Source organism: Hypanus sabinus, chromosome 9 (genome assembly GCF_030144855.1).
Source record: "Hypanus sabinus isolate sHypSab1 chromosome 9, sHypSab1.hap1, whole genome shotgun sequence".
Classification (NCBI taxonomy): Eukaryota; Metazoa; Chordata; class Chondrichthyes; order Myliobatiformes; family Dasyatidae; genus Hypanus; species Hypanus sabinus.
In genome coordinates this window covers 21469403-21496570 of record NC_082714.1, presented here as the reverse complement: position 1 = coordinate 21496570, position 27168 = coordinate 21469403, and the positions used below count along the sequence as shown (strand labels likewise).

Genomic DNA, 27168 nt, shown 5'->3' with positions numbered 1-27168 from the left:
AGACTTAGCTGGCTACAGAAAATGTTTACAAGCTGTGATACTTGCCAAAGGGGGTGTTACTAAGTACTGACCATGCAGGGTGCCCAAACTTTTGTTTCGGGCCCTTTTCCTTTTTTGTTACTTTGAAACTGTAAATGATGGAAATAATAAAGTAATCTTGCTTAAAATATTAAAGAAGTGTGTCATCTTTAACTTTATGCCTTTTGGAAATCAAGTCATCTTTTACTCGCTTAGCTATTCACAGTAACAGAAATTTTGACCATTGATACCCAATCTTGTGCATGCCACTGTACATATATATATATATATATACATACACACAAAGAATGGTTGAAATCTGGAACACACAGCTTGACGGGGTGAAGGCAAGTACTCTCACAACATTCACGAAGCATTTAGACAAGTACTTAAATTATAAAACAAAAGAATTCCTGCAGATGCTAAAATCCAGAGCAACACAAAATACTGAAAGAACTCAGCAGGTCAGGCAACATCTATAGAGGGAAGTAAAGAGTCAACGTCACTTAAATCATCAAGGCATTGAAAGCTACAAAAACAAATGTAGGAAAATGGGACTCGTATAGAAAAGCACTGTACAACTGTTGGCATGAATTAGCTGCTCAGAAAGATCTGCTGCATTACTCGATGATTGTGCCTTGAAAGTGCGGGCTGACAGAAGTGCCCTGGCACATTCCCAGCTCATGTAAACATATTCAAAGCTAGCCTCACTTGGTGATCTGTGACCAAGGTGATGACATTGCAACGTTAAATTACTTAACAAATAATACACATGAAATATTATGAAATAGCGCAATTCAGTAACATGCTGGAACAAATCAGAGTGAAACAGTTAAAATAAAAATGCTCCCTTTCACTGTTCAGGTAGAGTTAGAGAGAGCATCATACTTATTAAGGTATTATCAAGCTATTATCACATGAGACCACAACTAAGGTGATGGGAAGGTATAGGATAGCATTATGGATGAAAAGAGAGGCTTGCTCTTCTCCCCTATTTGAAGATTCCAGTCATGGTGAAAATCTCAGGCTGAGATGGTGTTCTGTAAATTCAGAATACAGCAGGGTCCCAACTCCTGAAAACCCAAAGAGTTTGCTAGTTGGAAATACAGCCACCCAGCAATACAAGTAAATAAAAACATAGGCCAACCAGTGAAACTTTTTTCTCTGCTAGATTTACAATACAATGGCGAACTGTAATGCAGGTAGATTGGAGAAGGAACCCTTATCACCTTATTATGAATCTCCAGCGTGCTAAAACCGACATGTGAATCAATCAAACCAGAGACCCACAGTAGGTGCAACAAAACTAACAAACCAAAATCCCCAAAATATATAAAGCATTATTCTTCAGTTAAAACTACAAATCCTAGACACCTTGATGGAAGAGGAGGTGGAGACCTCCTTGAAGGGAGAAATCCAGAAACAAAGTCATGAAAACTGATTCGGCTCCATGAAGAAGAGTGGATCACAATCTGGTGTCACTTTATTACATACTTCCTATACCTGATAAAGAGGTCACTGAGTGCATGTTTGGCCTTCTGCTGTTGTAGCTCATCCACTTTAAGGTTCAATGTGCTGTGTGTTCAGAGGTGCTCTCCTGGACATCACTGTTGTCACACGTGGTTATCTGAGTTAGTGTCACCTTTCTGCCAACTTGAACCAGTCCGGCTCTCAAATTAGCAAGGCATTTGTGCCCACAGAACTGCTGCTCTCTGGACGTTTTTTTCTGTTTATTGCATCATATTCTTTAAACTCTAGAGACGGTTGTGCATGGAAATCCCAGGAGATCAACTGTTTCTGAGAAACATACACCACCCCATCCAGCACCAACAATCATTCCACAGTTAAAGTCACTTAGATCACATTTCTTCCCTATTCTGATTTTTGGTCTGAACAACTGAACCTCTTGACCATATCTGCATGTTTTTATGCACTGAGTTGCTGCCATGTGATTCGTTGATTAGATATTTGCATTAACAAGCAGTTTCATACATGTACTAATAAAGCAGCCAATCAGTGTACACTTAGTACAAGGAACTAATGCAGACAGAGGACCATATTCTTACTAATCAAAACATTTGCATACTTGTCAAGCTCCAATGACTATGATAATGGATCAAAACAACATATCTGGAACAGAATCAATGAAACCAGAACATCTTCACGCATTTAAAGTTTGCTCAATCACAAAGGTAAAACTACATCCAAGATTAATCAGAGCTGAACCTATACTGTACAGAAAGGCACTGGCGCTTTCTCAGCATATATGACAAATAAATTCTTTTCTGGCCTTAAGTCAGGTACAGGTATTAATTATAACCAACATTTTGATGACAAACTCTGCCATCGAAAGGTTGGTTATCATCAATACCTGTACCTGGTTTGAAGCCCAAGAAGCATCTATTCATATAGTGTAGAATGTTAAACAATGATAGTGGATGAGTTATTCAAACAGCAACCTCTAAATATCCTCTCTGTCTTTTAGCACAAAACAATGTCAAACCAATACAAGCTGCACAGAGCTGCTAAAAAGATATGAGCATCAATTTTACTAAGTGATGATGATGTTACAGATGGAAGACAGTTCCATCATTAGATCACCATTAGAATACTTGAAGGCAAGTGAAACAGGGTCACCTGAAATCGTGGCAGATGGCAATGGCAGTTCAACTGTAAAACACTGGGTATAGCTGAGGAAACATTAAAAGGCCCGCCAGAGACAGAGTGGAGTGGAGGTGTTTTGCTGTTGTCTTAATGGGTATTAAGCCAGTTTAATGCCTCAGTGTTATTTGAGGGTGATTTATCATTCAGGAGTGTAATACCATGGAATTTCGTAACCCAAAGCTTAGCACACCATTCTTTAACCAAAAAAGTATTGAACCAGAATTCTAAGTGACCCCACTAAGCCATTCCCAACCTTAACATTAAAGCACCCCTTCAACATTTTCACCATGTAATTTGGACGTATAGAATAGGCAAGGGCTTTCTGCTTCGATGCATCTTTCCATCTTATCTTCCCATGTAAAAACCATTTAGAATATAAACTAAAGATGCATAAAATTGTCATGTTACCTCTTAAATGATGTGGAATAGTGGCCATAGTTTAGAACGTGGCAGATTATCTGGCACTGCTTTATCTGTTCAGATATGACATGGGAGTAATGATCCTTGTACCACTTCTTGAAAATTCTGGACCTCAAATTCATCAACAAATGACCATTTTTTTTAACCTTGGAATGGAAAATACCAAGCAGCACTAGAGAAGTAACGCTTTTCAATCTGAAAACCTTTACAGGCAAGGTAAGCTATAAACAAAGGCAGAGAAAAGCATGCTGTATGATTTTTAATAGTATTGTTGATTTGTGAACAACTGATTCTTCAAGTGGGATAGAGAACCACGCTACCAAGAGATTAAACCAAATACCACAAATTTCAGCTTACAGTTGTTTTAATACAGAAACAACTTCGCTGATCTAAATGAGAAAGCAATTATAAGACATAGGAGCAGAATAAGGACATTTGGCCCATCAAGTCTGCTTGCCATTCCATGATAGCTGATTTGTTATCCCTCTCAACCCCATTCTCAGTGTGAACTTTAATGCCCTCACCAAACAAAATCTATGAGCCTCCACTTTAAATATACCCAATGACTTGGTCTCTCTACAGCCATCGTGTCAATGAATTCCACAGATTCTCTACCCTCTGGCTAAAAGAAATTCCTCCTCATCTCTATTCTAAAGGGACGTCTTTCTTTTCAGAGGCTGTGCCCTCTGGTCCTAGATTCCTGCACTATCCTCTCCAAGAACATTCTGTCTGGGTCATCCTAAATGAGGCACGTATTAAAGCCAGAAATTCAAGAAAACTGCCTATGTGTGTGCTCAATTCTATTCAATGCAGGTTGGTCAAAAGATACAGCATGAAAGAAAATAACAGGGAATTTTTTTCAAACACTTACTCGAGTTAAATACAGTTGATACTTCACTATTTAAAAAAAGAACTGAATTTCTACTCCACGAATCTCAGATAACAAGAAAGTGAAATGCAGAAAAGGCAGAAGAACTCCAAAATGGATTATCACTTAGGCAGGATGGCAGGCCCTACTTTTTTCTCCAAAAATATGTTCTGCTTGGGAAACAAAAATAACTTGATGGCCAAAACATATTTATTAACATACAAAAACAGATACCCTAGATTTTTGTTGCATAGTCCAATCAATGTGTGTACAACCACAGTGATGAAGTGTTTTAAGAGGTTGCTGATAAAATATATCAACTTCTTGCCTGAAAAGTAACTTGGATCCACTCTAATTTGCCTACCAGTACAACAGGTCCACAACGGACAGTATTTTATCGGCTCTTCACTCAATCTTGGAAAGATGCATACATCCGGATGATCTTTATCAACTACAACTCCGCATTCAATACTATCAACCTCTGTTCCCTAGAAGTAATCAATAAGCTTCAAGACCTTGGCATCAATACCTCCTTGTGCAATTGGATTCTTAATTTTCTCATTTGTAGAGCCTAATCAGTTTGGATTGGCACATCTCCTCCACAATCTCCATCAGCACTGGTGCATCACAAGGCAGCATACTTAGTCCCCTGCTTTAATCATTTTACACTTATGACTGTGTGGGATAAGCAGAGCTCCAATGCCATATTCAAGTTTGCTGATGACACCACTATTGTAGACCGAATCAAAGGTGGTGACAAATCAACATATAGGAGGAAAATTGAAAATTTTCTGGTCTGTCTGATAAACATCAATGCATATTCAAAACTGAAGGTTGCTCACTGAAGTCAGTATTTGCTTTATGTCCTAACCCTAAAAGCCCTCCCCACCATTAAAGTTAAAAAAGTTAAAATTTGTCCCGAGCCTTATAGGCTCATCAGGCCGGTGCTTATGCCCGTTTCCACTGCATGAAACGACTGAGAGTACGAGACTCCCCCCCGCCCCCCGCCCCACCCCACCCCACCTCCCCGGATAGGACACCAGCCTATCACGAGGTTAACCCCCAGCATTTGGCCAGTACCCATTTCCAGCTGGGTGGACTGGAGCAATGTATGGTTAACTGCCTTTCTCAAGGACACAACATGCTGCCATGGCTGGGGCTCGAACTCACAACCTTCAGATCGCTAGTCCAATGCCTTAACCACTTGGCCACACGCCACCTCCCCACCATTGAACACATGTAAACAGAGCGATGTCTCAGAAAAGCAGCATCTATCATCAAAGACCCCCATCACCCAGGTCATGCTCCCTTTTCACTGCTGCCATCAGGAAAAAGGTACAGAGGTCTCATGACTCACAGTACCAGGTTGAGAACAGTTATTACCCCTCAACCAGTGGGGTAACTTCATTTGCCCATCACCACACTGTTCCCAAAACCTATGGACTCACTTTCAAGGACTCTTCATCTCACGTTCTCAGAATTTATTGCTTATTTATTTATTTACTTTTCTTTCTTTCTTTTTGTATTTGCACAGTTTGCTGTATCTTGCACATTGGTTATCCACCCTAATGGCGCAGTCTTTCGTTGATTCTATTATGGTTATCAGATCTATCTGGAAATGCAAAGAGGACTATGTGGCTTGCAAGACGATCCGGGTATTCCCCAACCGGAAACCTTGATGAATTATGAGGTCCAGTCCCTTCTGAAGGCTAGAGCTGCGGCTTTTAGGTCCGGGGATACCAGACGCTACGTGGAATCCAGGCATGAACTCCAGAAAGCCATTAAGGGTGCCAGGAGGCAATATCGAGCCAAGTTGGAAGCCCAGGCTAACCAGAGGGATGCCAGTAGACTATAGCAGGGTCTAAATGAGATCACTGGGCGCAAAGAAAAGGCTGGGAATATCAATAACTGTAGCGCTTCTCTTCCTGACGAACTTAACCTATTCGATGCAAGACTCGAACAGAAGAGGAGTGTCCCGCCCCCTTCGGATGAACTGGAACTGGTGGCATCAAGATTCGTCACTGAGGAAGACATTAGAAGAGCCTTCCTGAAGATAAATCCAAGGAAGGCGATGGGCCCAGATGGCGTCCTGGGACGGGTTCTCCGGGACTGTGCCAGCGAACTAGCTGGAGTGCTTGCTGACATCTTTAACTGCTCCCTGTTTCAGTCTAAGATCCCCTCATGTTTTAAGAAGGCAACGATAATCCCAGTGCCGAAGAAAAGAAAGGTGGCATGCCTGAATGACTATCGACCTGTGGCTCTGACACCAATTGCTATGAAGTGCTTCGAGCGATTGGTTATGGCACACATCAACCATAATCTATCGGTCAACCTCGACACTTTGCAATTCGTCTACCAGAGCAACAGGTCAACAGCAGATGCCATCTCTCTGGCACTACATTCCTCCTTAGAACACCTGGAGAATAAAGACACATATGTAAGACTCCTTTTCATCAACTACAGCTCTGCCTTTAATACCATCATTCCAAATTGATTCCTAAGCTCCAGAACCCAGTTCTTAGCACTCAGATCTGCAGCTGTATCTTCAACTTCCTCACAGACAGGACCCAGGCTGTAAAACGAGGGATAAGCTCTCCTCTACAATCACTCTGAGCACCGGTGCCCCACAAGGCTCTGTACTCAGCCCCCTGCTGTACTCACTGTACACCCATGATTGTGTAGCCAAGTTTCCATCGAACTCAATATATAAGTTTGCTGATGATACAATTGTAGGCTGTATCTTAGGTAAAGATGAGTCTGAGTACAGAGAGGAAATTAAGAACCTAGTTGGATGGTGCAAAGACAATAACCTAAATCTCAACATCAGCAAGACAAAGGAATTGGTTGTTGACTTCAGAAGGAGTAGCGGACCGCACGACCCCATCTACATCGGTGGTGCACAGGTGGAACAGGTCAAAAGCTTTAAGTTTCTCGGGGTGAGTATCTCAAATGACCTGACTTGGTCTAACCAAGCAGAGTCCACTGCCAAGAAGGCCCACCAGCACCTTTACTTCCTGAGAAAGCTGAAGAAATTTGGCTTGTCCCCTAAAACCCTGACTAATTTTTATAGGTGCACCGTAGAAAGCATTCTTCTAGGGTGCATCACAACCTGGTACGGAAGTTGTCCTGTCCAAGACCGGAAGAAGCTGCAGAAGATCGTGAACATAGCCCAGCACATCACACAAACTAATCTTCCATCCTTGGACTCATTCACACCGCACGCTGTCGGAGCAGTGCTGCCAGGATAATCAAGGACACGACCCACCCAGCCAACACACTTTTTGTCCCTCTTCCCTCCGGGAGAAGGTTCAGGAGCATGAAGATTCGTACAGCCAGATTTGGGAACAGCTTCTTTCCAACTGTGATTAAGACTGCTGAACAGATCCTGACCTGGATCTGGGCTGTACCTTCCAAATATCTGGACCTGACTTGCGCTACCTTACTTTCCCTTTTCTATTTTCTAATTATGTTTTATAATTTAAATTTTTATTATATTTACTTTGATTTGTACTTCAGGGAGCACGAAGCGCAGAATCAAATATCGCTGTGATGATTATACGCTCTAGTATCAATTGTTTGGTGACAATAAAGTAAAGATTTATTTAGTATGCCTGCAAGAAAATGAATGTCAGTATTGTATATGATGACACGTGTACTTTGGTAATAAATTTGCTTTGATCTTTGAAGTGACCACTTCAAAATGAACCATCCACAAACATTTCAGAATGTAATCAGATATTGAACCTAATTTCAAGCATTATCTTAACAGATCAAAACTAACACCTACACTAAACTTCACTGGAACTGTTGTGTGCGAATTGTTCACTCCTATGTCTGATGATTTGATGGTTTTTATGGCTTGCCAGCAGACATGGTTCAAACATCTACAAGTTTATTAAATCCTAATCAGATATAGTTATGCTGGGTTTAAAAACTCCTGACATTACTTTAATATGCTGCATGCATAAAAGATTGCAATTCAGTGAAATTTACTATGAATATCCTTTTTAGACTTAATTTGTCATTTATTAAATTTTGCAAGAAATGGCCACCCATCTTGAATGATCACACTGAAAATAATCAAACATTTAATTTTAATCCTCTTTAAAAAAAAACCCACTCATCTCCGAACCAAAGGCAAAAGTTACTACTGCTGGGAAGCTCATGTTTTCCATACTTGGTAGATTACCCATCCTTCACATACAGGCACAATGACCGTCAAGATATTGGTAAATTGTGAAAGGCCTCCTTCACAAGAAACCTAATCAATGTACTTTCCGCAACAGTAGCCCCTTGATCAACAGGACATAGGGGAAATCTATCTAGAGTTTCCCTTGTTAATTTTTTTCAAATCATTTTAGCCTTGGATGAGTGGTAACACTATAGCCTTCAAATCAAAACATTGTGGAAAGTCCCACTTTAAATTAAGTATTAAACCAAGAGTTTCCTCATGCATGGAGGACAGAATAATGCAGTTAATTCTAGAACAAAAGTATATGGTAATTCAGAATCAGAACCTGGTTTATTATCTCTGTCTTGTATGACATGAAATTTGTTGCTTTGCGGCAGCACTACAGTGCAGTCATAAAATCACTATAAATTACAAAATAACTAAATAATGCAAGAAAAGAGAATAGTAGTGTCCATGGAGTGTTCAAAAATCTAATGACTGATGGGAAGATCTTCTCCTTGCTGACTAGCAACACTGGTGCACCTCAGGGGTGTGTTTAGCCCACTGCTAAGCTTTCTCTATACTCACCACTGTGCAGCTAGGCCTAGCTCAAATACTATCTATAAACTTGCTGATGATACAACCATGGTTTGTAGAATCTCAGATGGAAATGAGAGGGCATACAGAAGTGAGATATACCAGCTAGTTGAGCGGTATTTCAGCAACAAACTTGCACTCAACGTCAGTAAGATGAAAGAGATGATTGAAGACTTCAGGAACGGTTAAGATAAGGGAACATTAACCAAACCTCAGAGGGATCAGAAGTGAAGAGAGTGAGCAATTTTAAGTTCTTGGGTGTCAAGATCTCTGAGGATCTAACCTGGTCCCAATATGTCAATGCAGCTATAAAGAAGGCAAGACAGAGGCTATATTTCATTAAGAGCTTGAAGAGATTTGGCTTGTCAACTAAAACACTCAAAAAACTTCTATATAAGTATTGTGGAGAGAATTCTGACAGGCTGCATCACTACCTGGTATGGATGCGGGGTGTGGGGGTGGGGCTGCTGCACAGGACCGAAAGAAGCTACAGAAAGTCGTAAAATTAGTCATCTGCTTCTTGGGTACTAGCCTCCATATCCTCAAGGATCAATGCCTCAGAAAGGCGACGTCCATTATTAAGGACCTCCAGCAACCAGGGCATGCCCTCATCTCATTGTTACTATCAGGAAGGAGGTACAAAAGCCTGAAGGCACACACTCAGTGATTCAGGAATAGCTTCCTCCCCTCTGCCATCAATTTCTGAATGGACATTCAACCCATGAATGCTACTCACTTTTAAATATATACTGTATCTGTTTTGGCACCATCTTTAATCTATTCCTATTCTACAACAAATTTCACGACACATGCCAGTGATAATAAACCTGATTCTGAATTACTGCATGTGGGTCTTTAGCCTCCTGTATCCTGTCTGTCATTCATTCTGCATCACTAAAGACAATCCAGTCATTTCTTCCATTGCTCTTTGAGTGCTTGTTATATGAAAACTGACCACCAGGCTTCCCACATTAATGATACTGGCTTAATTTCAAGCACCACCTGATGTGCCTATTTCAAGTTGTGATGCTTTGTGGCAAAGATCAGTAAGCTTGAACCCAGCCCAGAAGTGAAAACTGTAACCTATCTGAACTGTATTTCTTCATAACACATTAATAAGTATATTTACTCTGAAGATCCAAATTATTACTTACATCACTTTGCAAAAGAAACCCAAAAACATGAAAGCCTGATCCAAGGTATCTGATAACCCCCCGAAGGTTTGCAAAATTATTTCATCAATAGCTACTGGAAGGTTGACAAAAGCTAAGTCTTCCTTGCCTGCCTGCTCCCAAACAACTAACCTCAAGCTAATACCTTACTAATGATAAAAGCTCAAACTCAATGATCCACCATCCTGTACTCCCACTATCGCCTTCCAGCTTAATCTTGAGGTCCCAACTCAAGACCCTCAAAGCCATCCCAAATGTTCCATTTTGTTTAAAGGACTGGCAGAATGTTATACCTTCTTTGAGGAGGCTTTAATAAATCTCTGAATAGCTTCCTTTTTATTTACAGCAATTTTTGGGATCACTCCACTGGAAGCAGGATATATTCGTTTCCGTTCAACAGGTGATAGCTTTTACAACTTTATTGGCCAGGAGAGCCATTTTGCTTAAATAGAAGGACTCTACTCCACCTACTGTCTTTGACTGGCTTACCCCCATTATTCCTGTCTAAGTTTAGAGAAAATAAGAAGTCGGATATTTGATACATCCTTTAAATTTTAAGAAACCTGGCGACCTTTTAGTCAATGTTTTCATATGGTTTGATTTAATGCTCTTCCAGTTACTTTCTTGAAACTTCGGATTTGATCAGAAAGTTTCTCTTTTTTTCTTGCTTTTACTCTCAGTATGAACTGCCCAGTCCCTTTTTTTCTTCGCTTTTTCTTTTTTTTGTTTTGTTTTGTTTAGTGGGGCTTTTTATGTATATAAAGTTATAAAAGTTTCTTTATCTTTTTTCTTCTTTTCATGGAATGATAAGAGGAGAATTGATTATCTTATTTTTATTATATACTATTAGATTAATACCATGTATGATCTTGATAATATTTATTTTACCTTTTATATGAATTGTTATCAATATAGGTATTTGAGATAATTCTCCTCTTGATTATATACATGTACTTTTTTTAATTAATAAAAAGTTTGATAAAGAAAGCAAGCAAGCTTCCTTTATCCACTGGGCAATCTATTGTTGTTACACAGTTCAGAACAGTTCACTACCCTCATTTTGATGTCCCAGTCAGAAGAACATGAACTTGGTCCTCTCCATTTCTCCCCATCTCCTTCCTGGGACATTTTGTTTTTCACCCTCCACATGAATGAGGTGAAAATACATCAGATTATCACTTTCTCAATAGTGGAGCTCACATCATTTACAGTGCATTCCTTTTCCACTGACCCTTGCCATTCAGCCCATTATGCCTCACCCAGAGTGGTGATGCAACGAAGTACCTTAATTCCCACATTTTTGATATTAGTGATGTTCAGTTAGGTTAGGGCCTTGCACAACATGTTTATGCAACTTATGGTTTATGTAAGGGGACATGAAGTTCTTGTGAAACTACACCAGGTCAGCAAGGGTCCTGGTGTTCCAGGACTTGACTTTCATAACGAGGGAGTAGAAGCTGCCACTGTAGGACCTCCTAAACGTATTGGCCATAGCTCACAAGCTACTATATACAGATGATGGGACATCCAGTGGAAAACTTGTGCAAAATGATTAGAGACTAGGATGTGCATAATCAAATGCACGAGTGTGCAGACACTTGCAGATGCCTGTCAGCATGTGTACAAACTCTTTGTACAAACTCTACATACACAAACTCTTTCCCACTGCCTCTTTCCTCCCCTCTCAACTCCTTCACCTCATTTGATTTCCATCCTCCCCATCTCCAGATCTCTTAAGCTCAGGAGATTCTGCAGATGCTGGGAATCTTGAGCAACACACACAAATTACTAGAGGAATGCAGCAAGACAGGCAGTATCAATGGAGAGGAATAAAACAGTTGATATTATGGGCCAAGACCCTTGATGAGTCCTGATGAAGGCTTCAGCCCAAAATGTTGACTATTTATTACCCTTCATAGATGCTGCCTGACTTGTTGAGTTCCTCCAGCACTTTGTGTGTGTTGCTCCAGATCCCTTCAGGTTCCTCCACTTCTCACCCTCAGAACCCATACCTCTAAACCTTAAGAGCCTGTCTCTTTTTGAATCCTGCTGCTTGACACCCTTCTTCCTTCCCTGCACCGAACACTCCACTCACTCATTCCTCTGGTCCTCTGTATCATTCCATTCCCCACCACCACCCTGAGTTTTCCAACCCTGAGAACACCTGTGAGTACGAACAACAAGCAGCATACCCCTTGGTAACAGGCCAGACCAGCACGCAGGGCAGCTGGTGTTGGCAGCCTCAAGTCAGTACACAGGAACTACATTAAAATCCTTATTCTATAACAAAGTCCTGACAACTTCATTGTCTCGGTCCATTCTACAGACTGCAATAAGTCGAAGTAATTATGTCTTTGCCCTGTACTGCTGCTGCAAAACAACAAAGCTAATGTCATATAAATCAGTGATAATAGACCCAATTCCGATACTTAACTCCTGCTTACCAGAATGTTGAAGCTGAACTTCTTCTTCCTCTTTAAAGCTGAAGAGAAAGAAAACCACAAACTAGTTTTGGATTTTAGGCTTGGCTTTTGACACACTGTGAACTTTCAGCCAAACAGTTCATCATCTGAAGACATATCAAAAGATCGTGTCTAATAGAACCAAGGGCCCCTTTCCTCTGGTGTAGTTTCACTAGAACTTCACATTATCTCACATAAATCATTAGCTGCATAAACATGTTATGCTGCAAGGAATTTTGACAGAATTAACCACACTGTTGCTGCACTTCAGCTGCAAACAAACTTTCACTTTCTTGCTCATTACAATCATAGACATCAAATTATGGTTGTAGTATTCAAAGCCTCTTAATTTGCTAATGGCAGCTAAACTACAAGAAATTCAATTCCAAGATGACTTTCCTTTCCCTTCCAGGAGACTTAAATATTTTTATCTTCACATCTCACTGATCATTTTACCTGTTCCATATACTTGGATAGCAACTTTTCTACATTGGTCTTGCTCTGTTGCTGATCAATCAATGATGGGTTAAGCCTACCATTTGCAGGCTGAGGATATCCCTGTTAGAAACAACTTGCAGCCAGAGCTGCCACTGTCAGCATTTTTAACAACTCCAGGGGAACTTGGAGCTGTGATGCTGTGATTTTTCAAGTCCAGAGACTGTACAAATCAATCTCCACAATGCACTTGTCCTCAGTCATGCTGATAGTCATACAGCACAGAAACAGGTCCTTTGGTGCTTCATGGAGTCACAGTCCCACAGTGATGCAACATGGGAAGCAGCCCCTTGGCCCAACTTGTCCATACTGACTGTTCTGGCCTCTACAGGCATTGTTTGTTTTGTATGCAGTTGTTTGTATGCAGTTGTATGTTGTTTGTTTTGTATGCAGTTGTATGTTGTTTGTTTTGTATGCTGTTTTATAAGCTGTTTTTTTATATATATTTCCTGCACAGGTTAATTTGGATTTCGACTTGAAGCACATGGTATAGAAAGACATCCATCTCCATCCCATCTTTGTTTGTCTTTAAAACAGCAATATCTATTCACAAGAAAGATCGCATCAAAAACCCTGAAGAAAGCTTCCAGCTCAGATGATTTTTGAGAAAGTGTTTAATTCCCTGCCTAGCTTTGTATGCAACGCTCTGTGAGGGCAATAGAGTGAAATGAGAACTCATCTTCAAAGGCACTGACCTGAGACAGAGACACGGCTGAACACCATAGGCTACAATGACAGCTTTCTACCCAAACAATGTTGATCGCTGAGCCCGGGAAGTCAGAATGTGGCACATCAATCGAGTCTTTACGATGCTTGAGCAAAACCACTATTAGCACTGCTGCAGCATGAGCCAGTGCCAGAGCAACGTTGAAATGCAAAAGGAGAAAGCTCATACAGACATGGGGAAAGCTCGTGTCTATATAGCTACAGTGGTGCACTAAAGGAGAAGCGTGATGCTGAGGCTACCTTCGCAGAGGAAAGTGGTGACTGCAGCTGACTACAGTGGTGGTCATCTAAGGGATTCTGACAAACCAACCACTGATGCAAGCCCTCTAATATGACATGATTGCTCAACATAGGATGAAATTAAAGCAGCAAAGATGGGATCCAGCATCCCATCATGCTTCGCACCAGATTTTTACTCCGTCCTTCTCTTGCAATTGCATCCTCTGCTTCAGATTGAAACCCAAAGAAAGATGAGCCCTCACTTAACACAGAAATTGAGAAATCCCTAAAATCACCCAACTTGGAAACACATGGGTGTTTATCACATTATAAGAGCACACAAGGCCTGAACAACGACTAAGTGTATCACTGGCTCTCTTTTCAACAGAAGCTACTGTGGAACCATCTGCACACCTCTCACTCACTGTGCCAGGCTGGGGTGATAAATCACCATTGGACAACAGTGTGAGTGAGTGAGACAGCTATCAGGATCGTGGTGGAGAATCTGGGTATGGTAACAAGGAGAGCTGGAGAAGCAGCAACAATATATTGCAGAACATGAATGGGCACACAGTGCAGCAAGCACCAGTAGATTCTAGGAAATTGAGCCAAGAACCAATTGACACTTCAGAAGAATTAGACCCAGATGCAACTGTAAATTCAAGGCCACACCTCTAGTTCCTACTGGTTCTAGCACACCCACAGTACAGCATGTCAGAGAGCCATCTGAGCATACATCAGATGCAGATTCTTCCTCATAAACTTTAAAGACATGTTCTGGAACATTAGTTGTCAGAAGAAGAGCCAGTGAATTTGTCGTAGAGCCGATAGGAGGGGAGGTCTGCTTGCCCTTGCCAAGCCCTCATTGAGTGCAACCATATTCCCAACAACAGGAATGAAATCCCAATGCCTGAAGCTGCACACGGTCATTCACACCTTAAGGATATAGCTGACAAGATTCCCCCACTTCTGCTGATATTCTTCTGTTGCTTGGCAAAGACACCATTTGTGCACATAGGGTTCATGAACAGTGCAATGGTCAGCATGAAGAACCCATGCCCAACAAATGGACCTGGGTTGGGTCATGAGGAGTGAAGAATGCCTCGATGGTGCTTATTGGTGCATTTAAGACTTATATCCTGGAGAATGGGTGCCTAAGTCACTTCAGATACTTTGAGAGCTGTATAAGATCATAAGACATGGGAACAAAATTAGGCCATTTGCTCAAAGTGTCTCTTTTATGAAAGAGAAGATTGTAAGAGTAGCCAAGGACCCAAAGACAGCCTTTGCAGTGGTTGGCATATTTGTAAGCAACCTCTCAGTGCAGAGCGACTGAATTGGGCAAAGGTTAGAACCCTTGTTGTTCAAAGACAGGTGAATGCAGAGGATGTGCAATGCATCACAAAGCAGGAACCTCTCCTAATCCAAGATTACCTTAATGAACTCAGTCCTTTTCATGACTCTGAGGGGGAACGTCCAGAAGACGTATTAAGATGGCGCAACTTACTTCAGATGACCCTCACCCAATCATCGAGTAAGCACCATGTCACCAGTCTGCAAGTCAGACATTACCAGAAGTACGTCAACAAGAAGCGAGAATGGTTAAAGATTGTGTAGTAAGACCATTTTCAAGACCAATCTTTGAGACTGTCTTTCTTTTGCCAAAGATTTAATGATCATTTGTCTTTTAATTTCTGTAGTTAAGTTGGCATCCCATGGATACCAGGCACAGAGTGTTCTGACCTCTAGAGACACAGTTTGCTTTGTATGAACATCACTTCCTGCATGTACACTGTTTTTATATAATTTCCTGCATGGGTTCATTTGGATTTTGACTCATCTCCATCCCCTCTTTATTTGCCCTTGAAACAGCAGTGTCTTTTCACAAGTAAGATCTCACTCCAGTGATTTTGGAGGAGTTTAGTTCCCTGCCTAGCTTTGTACGTAGGCAGACCAATCAAGGAGCCCACTTAAGATGGTCCCACTTGCCTGCGTTTGGCCCATATCCCTCAAAACCTGTCTCACCCATGTACTTAACCAAATATATTTTAAAATGTACCTGCCTCAACTCCCGTCTCTGACAACATGCTCCATGCTCATGCCAAGCAGGTACTAATTTATGCAACACACACAAAATGCTGGAGTTTATGATTGAGGTACTAATCTATTCTATCACAAACATGAGAAAATCTGCAGATGCTGAAAATCCCAGCAATATATAGAAAATGCTGGAGGAACTCAGCAGGCCAGGCAGCATCTAAGGAAAAGAGTACAGTTAACATTCTCAGTCCAAAACGTCGACTATACTCTTTTCCATAAATGCTACCTGCCTTGCTGAGTTCCTCCAGCATTTTATGGGTGTTGCTAATCTATACTAATCCTATTTAATAGTACTTGGTCTATGATTTCTCCTGGATAGGCAATTAAAATTCTCATTTATATATTTTTTTAAATCCAGGCTGCACAACCTTCTTGTTCAACTGAAAGCCTACTGATTACCATGCAGAAAACTGCTGATTTAGTAGGAGCTTTGATTTTAGAATCATTATTTTCAAATGTCTCCAAGATTACAGCATTCACCATCACCTTCCTCAAATACCCACATGCTCATTATGTTTTCAAGCATTCTGCAACTTAAATACACCACCATGACCTTTAACTGACATACTCAGAATTCCTTCCACAAACTTTGCTTTCTCTTACTTTTTCTATGACAATCCTTAAAACCTACCTTCAGGTCATCCAAGCTAATAGCTCCTAATGTTGCTTGGTGTCAATTCTTGTTTGATAGTGATCTTGCAAAATACCTCGAGGCATTTTTGATGTCAAAAACATGAATTACGGATATGTTAACAGTGCATGTAGAAAATATTAGGCACAGTTTTAAGAGGGAAAACAGTTTTTAGCAAATCTAGTAGAAGTTGTTAATGAAAATGTAAACAGCAGAATGCCTGGATTGGCAAGTAGTTAAAAGATGAAATGGCTCTTATCGGATATCAAAAGATGAAACAACAGTCACAATTGCATCAGGAATGACTTGACTTTTTAAACTGATAGATGGTTGCAAATGGTATGTCAAGGGATTAATACTGGGCCATCAGCAATTTACAATTTATAGTAAATGATTCGGATAAACACTACTATATTTTTGTTGCGATAGTCTAGAAGAAAATGAATCTCAGGGTTGTATAAGTTGACATAAATGTACTTCAATAATAAACTTATTTTGAACTTTGTAATTTTGGTGACAATATTCAGACAGGAAAGCTGTGAGGAAGGTGTGAAAAAAAATCTACATAGGTCCTGATGAAGGATTTCGGCCGAAACTTTGGCTGTTTCTTCCACTCCATAGATGCAACCTGACCTGCTGAGTTCTCCAGCATTTTGTGTGTTACAAAAGGATATGTACAGGTTAAATAGTGGGCAAGAGTATGACAGATTGGAATATAACAAGTTGCATATGAAAAGCTATTGACCTACACTTAATGAGTCCAGATGAATGAGAGATGCTCCTATTGAAACAAACGAAACTCTGAATGGAAATGACAGAGTGAATGCTAGGTAAGTCCAAGGGTCACAGAAAATCATAAGTCTGTGGAAATCTCTAGTCTATGAGGTCCAGATTAATAGATATTTAAATTACTAGGGAGTTGAGGCATAAGGGGAGAAAACAGAAACCAAGGGCTGAAGTGAAGGCTGGAGCAGAGATAAGTTTAGTGAATGACAGAGGAGGGATCATTTGGAGGTCTCCTGTTTCTAAACTCCTTTCGCCCATTTGTTTCGTTAGAAAGAAAAGGATAAAAAATATAATCTTCAAAGAGAGTCTATTGTCATTGATTTGATGACTCATGAAAAGCCAGAAGTAAACAAGTAATTACAAAAGTAATTAGCAAATCAAATAATGTGGTTATTATTGTCCTGGGACAATTTTGCCTCTGCACTACTTTTATCTCCATATTGAAGAAAGGATATGTTTGCCATAAAAGGCTGTGCACATAACTTACTAGATCTCCAGAGTAAGGGAGCTGTCCTATAAGGAAAGACAAAGCAAGACCAGCCTATACTTAACTGGGGTCTAAAAGAATGGAAATGAACAACATTCTGAAAGAGTGGATGCTGAAAGGCTGCTTCCTCCAACCAGAGGGTTCAGAACTAGAGTGTCAGGCTCAGATTAAGGCAGATGGCCATTTACCCCAAAGAGGTAAAAAAAAACTATGGTTGTTCAACCGTTTTGTGTTAATGAATGTTAAAATCATTTGTTTCTTTAGCACCAAGAGTACCAAGGATTTTAAGGATTAGGAGGAAAAGTGGATTTAGGGCACAAAGCCACCCATGATTTTAAGTCACAGAGAAGGTTGTTGGTAATTGGTTTATTGTTATCACATGTATTAAGATACAAAGAAAACTTTGTTTTGCATACCATCCCAACAGATCATTCTATACATAAGTACACTGAGGTAGTACAAAAGGAAAACAATAACAGAATGCAGAACATAGTGCTACTGTTGCAGAAAAAGTACAATGCAGATCGACACATAAAGTGCAAGAGCCAGGACGAGGTAGATCGAGAGATCAAAGGTTCATCTTTACCATGTAGCGTGAAAGCATCTTGTTTATATCTTTTACAATGCAAGGCTAATGGAACCCACAATTAGAAGCAGCCAGCTCATCAACTCTGTGGTACCACCTTCCCTCCTGACAAACAGATCAGCTGCTGTGTGCTATATAGTCAGCTGGGGGTTGGGGTGTTGTAGGGAAGGAGAGACGTCATTTTCAATTTGGGAAATAACCTGCTGAAGGTTATGGTTTTACAATGCACCAGTTTTCAGCTTTCACTAGCGATAGCTTTTTTCTAGTAAAAGTTATTGTAATGTACATCTTTGAAAAAAAAAATTGCATTTAAACCGTACAACAGCATTTACTGAACAATCTCTAAGTTGCATATGACTTGCATTATAAACATAACTTTGCTCCCTTAAGATTTAAACTATTAAAATAACACTTTAAATTCAAGAATTGACTGTTGAAAAAATAAGTTAACATTTCAGGTCTGTGACTCTTGGGCAAGCATTGATAGAGAGAGGAAATCGTTATTAAGCTGCAGAGAGGACAGAAAAAGGTTGGTTTGGACAAATGGAATATCTGGGATAAGTACAGAGCAGAGTCGCTGTGGAGAGAAGTGGCAATGGATGATGACAAAGGCTTGAGCTGAAACTAGCAGGTCAGGAAGTGCTAAAGGCAAAGAAAAAGAACGAATATCACAAGTTGATGCTTCTAGCAATAATTCATCCCACATGGATTTGAATACCACCCTGTACATTACAGACCCACCTAGGATCATAGGCAAGTTCAACCAAACAGCAATCCTGGAAGTAGCGTTATCAAAACATCCACCATTGTTGCTATAGCTAAAAAGACCAAGGTGACATGTCTGGATGACTGGCATTCTGTCACACTCAATAAGAAGCAAATGCTTTGACAGGTTGGTCAAGGATTACATCTGCAGCTTGCTACCACCCACACTGGACCACTATAATTCACCTACCGTCACAACCAATCGAAAGATGACACAATAGCCACAGCTCTACACACCTGGAGAAGGAGAATGCTCATGTGAGAATGCTGTTCTTGGACTACAGTTCAGCATTCAACACCATAATTCCCTCCAGGCTTGACAAGTAGCACAGAGACCTCGACCTTCACCCTGCCTTGTGCAGCTGGATCCTGGACTTCCAGACAGATCACCAGCAGGTAGTAAGAGTACCTCAGCCCCTGACCCTCAACAAAGGAGCCCCCCAGGGCTGTGTACTAAGCCCCCTCCTTTACTCTCTGTACACCCATCTGGGAAATGGTACTGTAGCATTAAAGCCAGGATCAACAGGCTCCAGGACAGCTTCTTCCACCAGGCCATCAGACTGATTAATTCACACTGACAAAATTGTATTTCTAAGCTATATTGACTGTTTTGTTGTAGATCTTACTGTACATACTATTTATTACAAATTACTACAATTTGTACTTTGCACATTCAAATGGAAAAAAAAGCAAAGATTTTTTACTCCTCATGTATGTGAAGGATGTAAGAAATAAAGACAATTCAATTTACTTCAATCACATTGCAAAATCCACTATGCTTACATGTGTCAGTATAGGCATATTCTTCAGTCCTCTCACTATCTCCAAGCAGTTGTGGTCGCAGTTCCCTTTTATTCTTCACCAAAGTCCAAAAAACATTTTTCTTTTCTATCTAACTTCAAACTCAACAGTTTTTGAACCTTGACCTCGTCACCCTTTCCCCTCCTCCCAGGCCACAGCCTGAAATGTTTTCACTGTTCCTTCTCATCTTCCCCTCACTAATTCCCAACAATCAGTCCTTAGCAGAAATCACAAATTTACTCCCCTCATCCTCAACTTAATCCAAGCAGGACAAGGCACTCAACCCAGGTAAGTGTGAGCTGGTTATTTCTGGTAGGTCAAATCTGATGACAGAATATAGTATTAATGGTAAGACTCCAGGCAGCGTGGAGGATCAGAGGGATCTTGGGATCCGAGGCCATAGACACTCAAAGCAGCTGCACAGGTTGACTCTGTGGTTTAAGAAAGCATACGGTGCATCGGCCTTCATCAATCGTGGAATTGAGTTTAGAAGCCAAGAGGCAATGTTGCAGCTATAGAGGACCCTGGTCAGACCCCACTTGGAGTACAGTGATCAATTCTGGTTGCCTCACTATAGGAAGGATGTGGACACCATAGAAAGGGTACAGAGGAGATTTACAAGGATGTTGCCTGGATTGGGGAGCATGCCTTATGAGAATAGATTCAGTGAACTCGGCCTTTTCTCCTTGGAGCGACGGAGGATGAGAGGTGACCTGATAGAGGTGTATAGATGATGAGAGGCATTAATTGTATGGATAGTCAGAGGCTTTTTCCCAGGGCTGAAATGGCTAGCACGAGAAGGCACAGTTTTAAGGTGCTTGGAAGTAGGTACAGCAAAGATGTCAGGGGTAAGTTTATTTCATTACGCAGAGAGTGGTGAGTGCGTAGAATGGACTGCCAGCGACGGTGATGGAGGCAGATACGACAGGGTCTTTTAAGAGACTCCTGGATAGGTACATGGAGCTCAGAAAAATAGAGGGCTGTGGGCAACCCTAGATAATTTCTAAGGTAAGGACATGTTCGGCACAGCTTTGTGAGCCGAAGGATCTGTACTGTGCTGCAGGTTTTCTAAGTTTCTGTGTCTTTTCCTTTGTGCTCTTTCCTTTACCCAAAATCTTCAGCACAGGGTACTGATCTTTCTGGATCCCTCCATCTTGCACTCTCTAGATCTATTCACCTTTGAAGAAAGATTATGGATTGGAGATATCAACTGCTTTGTTCACCATAGTCGCTATGCTCCCAGCATTCTCTATTTCAGTCTTATAGCAGAATAAGGATCAGTACGGCTACGTGTGGAGCTACAGAAATGGGAGAAATCTTAAATTAATTCTTTTCATCTGTATTTACTGTAGAGGTAGACATTGAAGCCAGGGAATTCAGAAAGAACAGGGATGTCATCAGATATTGACATTACAAAAGCAGCAGTGCCGGCAGTCTTAAAGCACATGAAGGAAGATAAATCCTTGCAACCTGCCCAAGAGTATCCTAGAATGTTGTGGGAAACCAGGAAAGAAATTGCTGAGGCCCCGACAGAGATATTTGTATCATTAACCACAGTGAGGCACTGGAAAACTGAAGGGTGGCAAATGTTGTGCCTTTATTTAAGAAGCTGCAAAGACAAGCCTGGGTACGACAAGTCAGTAAGCCTACCTTCAGAAGGAGGAAAGTTACTGGAAGGAATCTATCTGCAAAAGGAAACAGGTGTACTGGTTAAGGATAGTCAGCATGGCTTTGTACATGCAAAGCAGCATCTCAAGTCTTTTAAGGTTTTTCAAGAAGTGATCAAGACCCTACAAGGGAAAGTCCACATGGGAAGCTAATCCAAAATGCTAGATCACATGGGATCCAGGGTGAGCTAACCAAATAGATACAAAATTGACTTGGTGGCAGGAATCAAGAACATGGTAGCGGAGCATGCACAGGATTAAACTAAGTTGCAGAAAGTAAAAAACTCAATCAGCTCCATCATGGACACTAGCCTCCCTAACATCTTCAAGGAGAGATGCCTCAAAAAGGCAGCATCCATCATTAAGGACCCCCTTCATACAGGGCATGCCCGCTTCTCATGGCTACCATCAGGGAAGAGGTACAGGAGCCTAAAGGCACAACACTCAACAGTTCATGAATACCTTCTTCCCCTATGCCATCAGATTTTTGAATGGACGTTGAACCCATGAATGCTCCCTCACTACTTTCATTTTCCTTTTTTACACTACTTATTTAATGAGTGTGTGCAAGTTTGATGTACTGATGTCACATAACAACAAACTTCACAACATACGCCAGTGATACTAAACCTATTTCTGGTAACAATTTGGATGAGAATGTAATGACAGTGATTGGTAGGTTTGTAGATGACACTAAAATTTATGTAGCGGACCGAGAATGTAATTCAAGTTATACAGGACAAAGATCATATGGGAAAGTAGGCCAAGAAATGGGAAATTAAATTTACTCAGACAAGTGAGAAACCATGCTTCCAGCATCTTGTTTCTGAAGCAAAAGCACATCTGCAATTTATTGAAATTTAATCTTTATTTGATAACAGTCCTATGAAGCTTTTTGGAATGTTTTCTACGTAAATAAGATTTCTGTGAAAGAAAGGCACTACATATCAAGTTCCACAGAAAAGCTGACTATCATTGTCAACCCTCTAATCTAATGAAATAGCATCCCACATTGTACAAAAAGCAAAAGCACATCGGCCAGAATCTGAAACAAAATCAGAAATGCTGTAAGAACTTAGTCAGAAAGAGAAACCAGCTCCTCACCAACAGGGAGGTTTATCCTTTTCAAAGCAGAGCAGTGGGGAAGAGTACAGTACAAAGTTGAAAGTAAAATTTATTATCAGAGTAAATACATGTCATCACATACAACCAGAACAAGAAGGCAGCGGGAGAGCACCTAAGGATTTCCAGCGGGAAGACATTTTGAACTCTCGGCAGAAGAGAGAGGCCAGACTGTGCAGGCACGTGACGTCAGCCAGTTGAGCGCGAACGGCTTAAAAAGGCAGCCATATCCAGCAGGCAGCGGAGTGAGAGGCAGCAGAGTGAAAGGGCTTTGGCTCCACGGGCTTCAGCAGTAACGGTACGAGGTGAAGCAGTTGTTGCAAAAGGAGGTAGTGTGTGTGTGAGGCCAGTTTTCCGTGGTCGGTGTCAGATGTGGGAAGTCCTGGAGTCTCCCAGCATCCTGGAAGGCCACATCTGCACCCGGTGCATCGAGATGCAACTCCTATGGGACTATGTTAGGGAACTGGAGCTGCGGCTCGACGACCTTCGTCTGGTCAGGGAGAGTGAGGAGGTGATGGAGAGGAGTTACAGACAGGTGGTCATTCTGGGGCCATGGGGGACAGAGAAATGGGTCACAGTCAGAGGGAAGGGGAAGAGTCAGGTACTAGAGAGTACCCGTGGTTGTACCCCTTGACAATAAGTACTCCTGTTTGAGTACTGTTGGGGGGGAGGGGAGGAACAGTGGTCGTGCCTCTGGCACAGAGTCTGGCCCGTGTCTCAGAAGGGAAGGGAAAGGAAGAGGAAGGCAGTAGAGATAGGGGACTCTATAGTCAGGGGTTCAGACAGGCGATTCTGTGGACGCAGGAAAGAAACTCGGATGGTAGTTTGCCTCCCAGGTGCCAGGGTCCGGGATGTTTCTGATTACTTAAGAGTGTGGATGAACAAAGGGACCTTGGGGTTCAAATCCATACATCCCTCAAGATCACTGCACAGGTTGATAGGGTAGTTAAGAAGGCCTATGGGATGCCAGGCTTCATAAACAGGGGGATTGAGTTCAAAAGTAGAGAGGTCATGTTGCAACTCCACAAATCTCTGGTGAGACCACACTTTGAGTATTGTGTTCAATTCTGGTCACTTCATTATAGGAAGGATGTGGAAGCTATGAAGAGGGTGCAGAGGAGATTTACCAGGATGTTGCCTGGTTTGGAGAACAAGTCATATGAAGCAAAGTTAGCAGAGCTGGGACTTTTCTCTTTGGAGCGTAGAAGAATGAGAGGGGACTTGATAGAGGACTACAAGATCATGAGAGGCATAGATAGGGTGGATAGTCAGTACCTGTTTCCCATGGCAACAATAGCAAACACCAGAGGGCACATGTACAAAATTAAGGGAGGGAAGTTTAGGGGAGACATCAGGGGTAAGTTTTTTTTACACAGAGGGTTGTGAGTGTCTGGAATGACTTGCCAGGGATGGTGGCGGAGGCTAAAACATTAGGGATATTTAAGAGCCTCTTGGACAGGCACATGGATGAAAGAAAAATAGAGGGTTATGGGGTAGTGTGGGTTTAGTACTTTTTTTTAAGGATTATATGGGTCGGCACAACATGGAGGGCTGAAGGGCCTGTATTGTGCTGTAGTGTTCTATGGTTCTAACCCTGAGATTCTTTTTCCTGCATGCATACTTAGCAAACTTATAGAACAGTAATTGTAAACAGGATCAATGAATAAGTGAAATGAGGTGAGAGTCAGCCATGGATATTGCGTCCTAGCCATCTAGATACACAAGCCCGGGAAGTCCAATATGGAGAGCAAGCTGTTGCCCATGTAGTAAGCTCCCCATCTCCACATATCTGATGAACCCAAAGGAACGGCAGAGCCCAATACAGTTTGGTACCAGAAACGTAGCAAGAGTTGCCAGTCGGCATTACACCCACAGGGATTCCAGCTCTGGAATTTTTCTTCGGGGTTTGCTCCCAAAGCCTTCCCTATGAGTGGGTATAGCCGCAAGGCAGCAGAGGCTTGTATCAGAGTTTTCCCTCTCCTGAGCTGCCAACCACAGCGATAAGCCCAATCTGATGAAGTGACTGGTTTAAAGGTGCCTTTGTCCATTCTCCTGTCAGTAGAAACGGTTCCATCAGGCTTAGTAGCTAAGCCACACGTGAAGGATCAATGATCAAAAAATGCAAATGCATATATAAATAAATAGTACTAAACGACGAGTATAAAATAACAAGATAAAGAATCCTTAAGGTGAGACCACTGGTTGCAAGAATACCAGAAATAGAATGAGTGTAGTTATCCCTTTGTTCAAGAGCCTGATGGCTGAAGGGTAGTAACTGCTCTTGAACCTGGCAGTTCAAGTCCTGAAGGACTTGTACCTTCTACCTGATGACTGCAATGAGAAAAGAGCATGGCCTGCAAGGTGTCACAGCAACAACCTTGCACTCAGTCAGCAAGACCAATGAACTGATTGTGTAATTCAGAAAAAGTAAGACAAGGGAACACATACCACTCCTCATCAAATGATCTGAATTGGAAAGAGTGAGCAATTTCAAATTCTTGGGTGTCAAGACACTCACAAAAGTCTACAGATGTACCATGGAGAGCATTCTAACTGGCTGCATCACCACCTGGTATGAGGGCACACTGCACGGGATTGAAATCAGCTGCAAAGTTGTGAGCTCAGCTCCATCTTGGCCAACAGCCTCCCCAGGATCCAGAACATCTTCAAGGAGTGATATTTCAAAAAGACTGCATCTGTCAATAAGGACCCCCATCACCCAGGATGTGCCCTCTTCTCTTTACTACCATCAAAGAGGTGGTACAGAAGCTCACTGTTCAGGAATATCTTCTTCCCCTCTGCTATTATATTTCTGAATGGACAATGAACCCCTGACAACTACCTTGCTACTTTTTTTTTCTTTTTGCACTATTTAACTTTATATAAGCTTCAGGCCGAGACCCTTCATTAGGACTGGAGAAAAAAGATGAGAAGTTGGAGTAAGAAGGTGGGGGGAGGGGAGGAAGAAATTCAAGGTAGTAGATCATAGTGAAACCAGGAGAGGTGAATTAAAGAGCTGGGAAGTTGATTGGTGAAAGAGATAAATGGCTAAAAAAAAGGGGGGGGCATCTGATAGGAGAGGACAGAAGGGCATGGAAGAAAGAGAAGGGGGATACGATAGGGTCTTGTAAGAGACTTTTGGATAGGTACATGGAGCTTAGAAAAATAGAGGGCTATAAGTAAGCCTAGTAACTTCTAAGGTAGGGACCTGTTCGGCACAACTTTGTGGGCCAAAGGGCATGTATTGTGCTGTAGGTTTTCTATGTTTCTAACTTCTTCACTCAGAAGGTGCTGCAAGTGTCGAACACCCTACCAAAGTAGTGGATGCCAGTTTGATTGCAACATTTAAGTGAAGTTTGGGTAGGTAAGTGGATGGGAGTGCAGTGCTCCAGGTTCAGGTCAATGGGACAAGGCAGAATAAAAGTTTAGCCCAGACCAGATGGGCCAAAGCCCTTATTTCTGTGCTGTAGTGCTTTATGACTACAATAAAGATGAGCAGCTTCAGCTAAACCGTTCTCTCAACATTTCTTATATCTTTCTCATCCCTGTTGTTGGCGACCAAATGAAAAATGTAGGATGTGAAGAAAGGGGGGTGGGTGGGGTCAAACATAAGAGACAGCATGGTCTCATAATTCCTTCAACCCAGGCTCACTTTTGAAATTAATTGATGTCAGTGGGGAGTTCGTTCATTCTCATAATCTTCTTCCCGTTTCCCAAAGAAACACTGGTCATCAAATCATCTGGATACTGTAATTCCCGTAGTACAGGTTGTTGTGCATGGTTAGAATTAGGACTACAGTATTACCTATTAAAATGGATAACAGGGAAATGAAGGGAGGAGTGCTGAAATGAGATTTATTTTAGAGCCCGCATGGACTCAATCGACCAAAAAGCCTCCTGATTTATCGTGAAGCGACACGAAGAAGGGGAGACTGATAGTTAATTAGAGATAATATATTTCCTCAACCCAGGACCCTTCAGCCCCGCCCAGCCTGCAGCCATTACCTCGGCTGGTGCAGGGTCTCCCCTGCGGGACGCCGGCCGCCCCGACCACAGTGAACGAGCCCGTCTCGTCGAGGAGCTGGAGGCTGGTGTTGTGCTCAGGCCGCACCTCCAGCACCGTGCCCTGCATCCACACCACGCTCACGTCCAGCGGAGCCCGGTGACCGCCAGGCCGATCCAGCAGCCACGCCGACGGCTGCCCGTCCCTCCTCGCACCGAGCCGCAGCTGCTCAGCCAGCACCTTGCACGGCGGCGACCGCAGGCGCCCGCGACCCGAGGCCGCTTCCATCCCCGCCGGTCGTCCAGAACCAACCAATTACAGGGCAAGAGGAAGGCCTCCGCCGATGACATCAGGAAACCAGTCTAACCAATCGCATTACTGGTCGAACCCTTTCTGCCAATCAGAGAA

At 42.0% G+C, this 27168-nt stretch overlaps 1 protein-coding gene across 6 annotated transcripts in view; it reads right to left on the bottom strand.

The window, feature by feature from the left end:
• The window catches only part of rmi2 (RecQ mediated genome instability 2), a 66735-nt gene extending 39643 nt beyond the window's left edge, over nucleotides 1-27092 (bottom strand). For 2 of the 6 annotated variants that reach the window (XR_009513887.1, XM_059979210.1), the window contains exons 1-2: nucleotides 26763-27092; nucleotides 12355-12392 (exon numbers count right to left, since the gene is read on the bottom strand). Coding sequence is in view for 4 of the 6 variants with exons in the window: in XM_059979210.1 (XP_059835193.1) it covers nucleotides 12355-12392; nucleotides 26763-27048 (324 nt within the window). In the remaining 2 variants the exon portion in view is untranslated. The remainder of the gene's footprint in view (nucleotides 1-12354; nucleotides 12393-26762) is intronic. The other 4 variants (XR_009513886.1, XM_059979209.1, XM_059979211.1 and 1 more) reach the window with 3 other exon arrangements.
• Between the last annotated feature and the right edge of the window lie 76 nt (nucleotides 27093-27168).